Source organism: Apaloderma vittatum, unplaced genomic scaffold (genome assembly GCF_000703405.1).
Source record: "Apaloderma vittatum isolate BGI_N311 unplaced genomic scaffold, ASM70340v1 scaffold17252, whole genome shotgun sequence".
In the NCBI taxonomy this organism is placed as follows: Eukaryota; Metazoa; Chordata; class Aves; order Trogoniformes; family Trogonidae; genus Apaloderma; species Apaloderma vittatum.
Window position 1 is genome coordinate 15,390 of NW_009702038.1, and position 7,374 is coordinate 22,763.

The window sequence follows — 7,374 nt, forward strand, 5'->3', positions numbered from 1 at the left end:
GACAGCTTGTTAAAGAGGCTATACATCTTGGGAATATTAAGCTGACTGAGGTGTTTTCTGGAGAACCTACTCCAATTTTAAGTACTGATTAGAGCAAATGTTAAGTTAATGCAAACCAGGCTTCTTTCTTAGTTGATCTGGACAGAATCCAGTCCTACCTAGATGTTTATACCCACACTTTAGACCATAGGTTAAAGAGCCCATGCTTAAAACAAGAAATTTATTTACTCCTTGTCTTCCAGAAAGGTTTCATTTTGCATTATTTTCATTGTTTTATTGATTACTCTGAACTATGTTCATAGATACCAAAAAAAGTTGTTTGTACTGCATTTTCTGTTACATGTGGGAAAAGGTTTGTGGTCTGGCTGCCACAGTCATTAGTGAGGGAAGGAAGAAAAAAAAGGAAAGAAGAGATAAGAAGACAAGAGTGAAAATGGCTACTTCTGGAGCAGGCCGCTTGGTATTGCCAGGGCAGGCTTTGAAGACATCAAGCTCTCTGTATCAAAGATTATCTTCCACACAGATGCCACATCCATCACTGGATCTTTCAGACGCTGTGCCTCCTGCCGTTCTGTATGACTTTGAGTACGTTGGAAAGGTCAAAACTTTTCGTGATCAATTCCATTAGGCTTTTGTCTCTTTCCACACCGCTGATAAACTCTTCTAAAGTCAGTTCCCCTAAAAGGAAGTGACACACTCCTTAGGAATTGAGAAACCCAGCAATCACTCCTTAGGAATCAAGAAACCCAGCAATCACTCTCAATCCAACACAAGGCCATTCATGCCAGATCCCTCAGGAAGATTTCCCATTCACTTCTGATGGGCACATGCAGGGAGAGTATTTGCTAATGTTTTCCCATTTTGCATCATAGCCAAGAACTCAGACTTTTTTTTTTTTCTTCTGCTAAAACAGGTCAAACACAGCTCTCACTGAAGTCTGAGTCCACTGTGAGAGCTCAGTATCTCTGGTGATATAAATGTGTGAGAAATGGCGCTAATGAAGCTTGCATCGAGGCTGAATTTAGATGTATGAATCAATTCTCATTGACCTAACTGGAATTTATCTTCTAGCTGCTTTGAACGGAGATTAGGGCGTGATTTTCTGAGGATTAGCAGGCATACTCCCTGTGTGGACTACTAGGATTATCTAGAGCCATGATAAGATGTAGTAAACAAAATCAGTTAAGTGGTTTGATTAGATAAATTCTTCCAAGCAATTGAAATGGTCATATACAGTATGATTTTTTGGGCTTGTGTCAAAATCAGGTAATACCTTGGAAGTTGCAAGACAACTTAAATCTCTTTAATTGAGGAGCAGGAATATAATTTAGCATTCTTTCTCTTTTGCTGCTCCTTTCCCTCTTGTCCTGCTCTCTTCCCTGCCAGCAAAGGCCAGCCCTAGGCACGTGTCTGCTTGCATAATTACACAGGAGCGTACACAATACTCTGTTTAGAAGTTATTCCAGTGGTAGTGTTTTTCAATGAGAGGGGGAACAGAGCTTGGTTTAACAGGAAAAGCTTGATTCTTTCTTCTGACAATAGTTTAAAGTTGCTTCTTGAAGTCACAACAATGAATGATTTCTCAGTGAAATAAGAAAGGACAAGACGACAAGCAAAAAGGAAAATAGCTGGATGACTTAGGGCCTTGGGGTGCAGGGAGCAGCAATTCAGGTTTTGTACACTTCTGCTGAGTGCTTAGCTAGATGACTTCTGGCTATTTTCAGATTTAAGTACTCGCCAGAGGTTTTTTGTGCTTTGGTTTTTGTTTGTGGCAACCTTGGAAACTTCATCTGATGTGATAAAGGAAAATGATCAGGATTTGAAGAAAACCACTTTCTACCTGTGGGCAGTAAATGCTGCTTCCTCTTCAGCCATACGGGTCCTCACTGCATTGGTGAGCAGGCTAGTATACATACTCTTAAAGTGGAAAGACTTTATTTGACCAAAGTCCTGACTCTTGGGCTTCAGGGAGAGGAGTAGGGCCCTCTCCAGGGGCTAGCGTGCAGGAGGATGTTCATAGCTCTTCTTTGAACCCCATTGCCCCTATGTAAACATCCCAGGAGCTGAGACAGAATGAGCTGCTGCTGTACATTTATCTACATCATCCTGCATTGCCATTCATCCACTAATTTCTCAGATCTTTCCTCCTATCTCAGGCACTCCTCTAACTTCCCATCTCCTTCCATCTGTATTGCCATTGACTGAGGTCTTTAGGCGGATGGAGTGCCTGGACTCATCAGATGGACACACTGCATCATTTTCCTGCTTGTACAGGTCAACTGGTCTTGAATTCCTTCCTCTTTATCCCAGGCTATTCCCTTCTGTTGATCCCAGGCTATATATTTTGAAGTAACAATACCAGCATGCAGGCACGCAAATATTACTGCAGTTACCAGTGAGATGTGGTTTCGCTGGCATGCCCACATTCACTGCGACCGTGACAGGTCTCAGATTTCCTTGAGCTAATGAAAATAAATTGCGAAGACATCAGGATATTTGTTTTATGAATTGCTCCCTACGTGGGATTATTTCTTGCATTTTAATGTGAGAGACGACACTGCAACTTATTTGTCTATTTGCCCTTTTCTTTAATAAGAAGCTACAAGGAGGTGGCATAGTTTAAGCTAAACTTGGTAAAATTTGTCCCATTCCTCAGGTGAAGCTAGTCCTGCTGCTTTGCAGCTATTTTAAAAATGACTAACTATGGAAAGCAGTTTGAAATGGGAGTATTATGAAGATAATTCTGAATAATTAATGTTCTGGCATTTCATTGCTAAAATGTAAGACACTTTTTTCAGCTGATGTTCTAGCACACAGTTATTACTTGCAGTATACATATGGTTAAAGCAGGGGCAGAACTATGAATAATCATAGAATTTGGGTTGGATTCTAGAATATGGCTGTATGTTTTTTGGACTCCTTTGGTAATTAGCCTTCACGCAAAAGACTGGCCAAGCATGTGGGGAAAAAATCCTCTACAAGTTATTCACAAGCATTACAATGCATTCACATGCATTATACTCTTTATACCTTGATTATACACTGCAAACAGCTTTTAAAAAAATAACCTTCATACACCAAATAAGATGAGAAAAATCAACAAAATTCCCATCTGGCATCTGATTTTGCTCTGCAATGCTTTTCTAATATTCCTAATGATTGTCAATGATTGCAATAATTGATGTTAAATGCCAGTGAAAGGAGGATATTCATGCTTAAAAGTGTAAGTGAAGACATCCAACATGTGAAAGGGTTTTTGTTAGAAACACCTCTGAAGCAGTGAATTAAAGTTTTAGTTTCCAAATGCAAGTCCAGTTGGCTTAATCTAGCTTTCTGGAGAAAAAGCAGTGGTGTGCATCTTAGCATGTGTTAATGATCAAATTTCAAAGGCCATACAAAATACTGTGCAGTCTTTAGAACATGCTAGAGCCTGTGCAACCATGCACTGTTTTCTTATCCATTTTAGATAGATTAAGCCAACACAAATATACTAAAAAAAAATACCAAAAAAATACCCCGATCACACTTCCATTTTGCTGTGCAACCAGAGTACTGGCATTTTGGATGAATGATGCAAGATGTCCCCTCCTGCATGTCATTCCTATGTCAGCTTAATCAAGTCAATTGATTTACACTTCGCTGTAAAGCTGAAGTAATATGGGTAAAGAAGAACAGATTCAGGCTTTCAGTTTGTCTAAAGCAGTTGGTTCTTCGTCAGCAGTATGTTCAACTCCTATCTTGATCCCATCCATCATATGGGGGAAAATCCCTGCTCATGCCAAGAAAACCTAGATTCTTACCGTCATTGTTCACATCAATCTTCTGAAATACCATGTTTGTGAACTCTTCAGCAGACATGTTGGTCTGGCCATTAATAGCTTGGATGGCCTGAAGGCAGAAATGCAAAAAGTTCTTTGAGACTTTTTTCCATCAAGCTGTGAAAACAATACACTACTCCTACCTGCAGTAGTTAGGATGCAGCTCCTCAGTTCACCAACCCTTTCAAAAATTGCTAAATAAATAGCTATTTCAAGTAAATCTTTGGTAATGAAGATGGGAAATTTAATTAACATAACACAGTCTGCAGATTACAGGCTAATTTACATATCTCTGAAGGTCTTTTGAAACCGTGTGGCACCTCTGCTCTTCAGTACACTTTAGATTCCACACCAGCATTTTTATCATGCCCTAGAGAGTTGTGTCTTCAGAGAGTGCCCTATGGTCTGTGTGATTTAAATATAGTACTATTTTTCACAGCTGACAGCACATGAAGAGAAAGTCTAAGTAATTTTTCTATAAAGACATGTTTAATTTAGTAATCATAAGTAAAGGCAGATCAGCAGTCCTGGAAGTTAGCAGAATATACTTCTTCAGTGATGAAGAAAACCAGGAGTCTCCCCTCTACTTTTTCTGGGTCAAAAGGACCTAATATTTGGAGTAAAGGTATAAATGAATATTTTTGCATAATTATATCCCATTCACTAAGTAATTTTTGCATTATAGTGATCCTTAGAGTTACTAAAATAGAAGCCTATATGTTAATAGCCGATGGTCCAGAAGCAACAAGCGTGTATTTACCAAATTGGATTCAAACTCAACATCCCAGTTAGTAAGTGACTGGGAAAACACATGGATACATATTTATAAATACACATGCATATATGTTCTATAGTGGGCATACAATAGAAGTTGCTTTTCTACACCTGAATTATTTTGAGATGTACTATATTAAGTGAGATAATTCACCGTATGTGCCAGTTGTTTCTTTCGAAATTCCTGGTATTAGAACTCATTATACTTTAATAAAATGTGAGTGCAACCTGTTCAGCAGCAATGTGGAATTCTTGACCATCACTGACTTTATCTTACTTTGCACAAACAAATTCCAAAAGACAGCAAGACTTTTACAAAAATAGGTACATAAAGTTGTTTCTATTACTAATCCATAGATACTTGTGGTCGTATATATGCCAAACTTTTCAGAAGAAAGTTGTTAAATTGGTGTGCTAAGAGTAAAGCAGTGATTCCTGAAGTACTTGAATCATTGATCACCACAGAATCACCTTAAATAATAAAAGAAAATAACTGTTCTGTTAAAAGGCACTGAGAAGGTCTGTGGTTTTGGAAGGAATTTTGATGGTTGATAATGGTCTGCTGCTGGTCCAAAGTTTGCATAGTGGTAGGGTCAGATGACATTTTTATAGGACTTCTGTGATTTCTATTAATGTCTTAGACATATTGTATCTTTTTGGACAAGCCCTTGTTTCCTGATCCTTAGTATAAGGATCCAATTTTAATCTAGCCTAGGTCAAATGATATAGGCAAGTTTAAGTTAATGTCCTTGTACTCCAAAAGAGAAGAAAACACACAGAGGCTTAAACTGGTTTTTAAACCAGGTTAGTTGAAAAAGAAATCTTCTTTACATTAGAAGGATTTCTGTTTTCGTATACAGCCTAAGACAAACTACACTTGCCTTACTGCCTCTGGGTGAAAAATGATGGAGAGAATCTGCAAAACAAAGATGTCATTAGTCTTACATGAAGAGAAATCTGGGAGATGCAGCCACTCCTTCTACCTTAGAAAGTTGCTCTTTAGAAGAAGATGTTTCAACTTTATTTGTTTGACCCCATGGCCTCATCTGTCTTCAGTTCCTTTTAATTTGGGCAGCAGCTCTTGAAAGTCTCTCACAGGGACTAGCTAGGCACCAGCGGTAATACATAATCCAGGAAAAATATATTCCTTGTTTATTATGACATTAAATCCCTATTTAGATTTTATACTCCCTGCAGCAAAACCTTGATCTGTAAGAGCCCTGTACATTTAGAGAACAGTATTAAATCATTCAAATTTGCAAGGAACCCTGTCCTTTTTGGACGAAAGCAGCTACTGAAGTGCAAAATGCTATTTCACTACAGTAAGCTGGAAAATACAGAAATCATTTTAAAAAAAAGAATTACACTGCTTTCACTTTATGGGTTTGAAATGGACCCATTTTCTGCAACATTTTCTACAATATTTGTATCCAAATATCACTGCATGATTTAATGATAAAATTCCATTTCCCCAATTTAATTTTAAAATAGGGGTAATGGCATTGGAGTAAACAAATCTAAAAGCCTTTCAAAAAACTAAAATACTGGAATATTTGGGTGACAGCTATATAGGTTCTTACAACAAGTTCAGTTTGAAAAGCCAGTTTTCTACAACAGGCTGGCACAAACACTTGTAATCAGCTGTTTTATTCATTATCCTACTTCAGTCCTGCCCTGCCTTACAGTACTGTTTATCACAAAAACATCTTGACTATTTCTACAGTTCTTCACTTCCAGTAAAGCATTATATCTGTAGAACTATGGTTTAAAATAAAACACTATGTAGATATGTTTACTTCAGTAAGCAAGAAACTGATGGCAGGAGTGTCACTAGCCAGAGCAATGCTGGGTTTACAACTGTAAAACATTAGGTAAAGTACAGATAATCCATTTACAACACATGGTGAGCCACTGTTTCAGGGGCAATGCGCTATGTCAGGTGCTCTTGCTATTGGTCATAATTTACTTACCGCAAATATGCTTAATAGTTCCTTCTTGTCAATACATCCGTTTCCATCAGCATCGTATAGCTTAAAGTACCATTTCAATTTTTGGTCAATTTTCCCTCGAATAACCAAATTTATTGCAGCTATGAACTCCAAGAAGTCTATAAATCCATCCTAAGAGAGAGAGAGAGAGAGGGAGAAACAATCCAATATTTAACAACATTGTTTTTCTGTTCATTCTGGCAATTTGACAAAAACAGGTCATCGAATTCAACATAATACACACAGATTTATAAAGCACCTTAACACAGAAATCTCCTGTGGTGTTTAAAAATGATGTGCTCAACCAGAAGGTGTAAAGGAAGAGGCATTAGTACAGATAGTTCTGTTCTTCCCTGAAAGTAGGGAGGACTGGGGGATTTTCATAGCAAAAGAGCATTTCAGATTGATTTAATTCTGTATTTTCTGCTTCCTGCTCTGAAACTATTGATGGAAACCTGTCAAGGACAGGCCTCCATTATCAGGTGGTCCAGGCTACTGTGACAGTTCCTCTATTTCTGTCAAAATGTGGTGAAGATGGAAGAAACAGTTGCAGAATTTGGAGAGTACTTGCTCCAACTGTTTCTCATGTGCATATAAAAAGAATTAACAGCTGGTAAATCTAATCTTGTGATCTTTACGTTGGTCAGAATCCAACTGGAAAACCTTGGAAAGACTGTCGTCTGTTTCAGATGGCCTGTGATCGAGAAGTTTGGATGAGTAGCTAGTAGGTTTAGCATACTACTTATTTTTATTGTCATGTATCAACACATAACTTGCCAAATGAGGTTTTGCAA

General features: G+C 38.0%; 1 protein-coding gene across 1 annotated transcript; it reads right to left on the minus strand.

Annotated features, from left to right (window-relative positions):
* Nucleotides 1–547: 547 nt before the first annotated feature.
* LOC104267244 (guanylyl cyclase-activating protein 3-like) lies at nt 548–6,712 on the minus strand (the record flags this gene model as incomplete). Its single annotated transcript, XM_009879389.1, has 3 exons — nt 548–678; nt 3,801–3,888; nt 6,563–6,712. Coding segments are annotated over 3 exons (369 nt in total), but the record flags the coding sequence as incomplete, so codon positions are not given.
* Nucleotides 6,713–7,374: the final 662 nt, after the last annotated feature.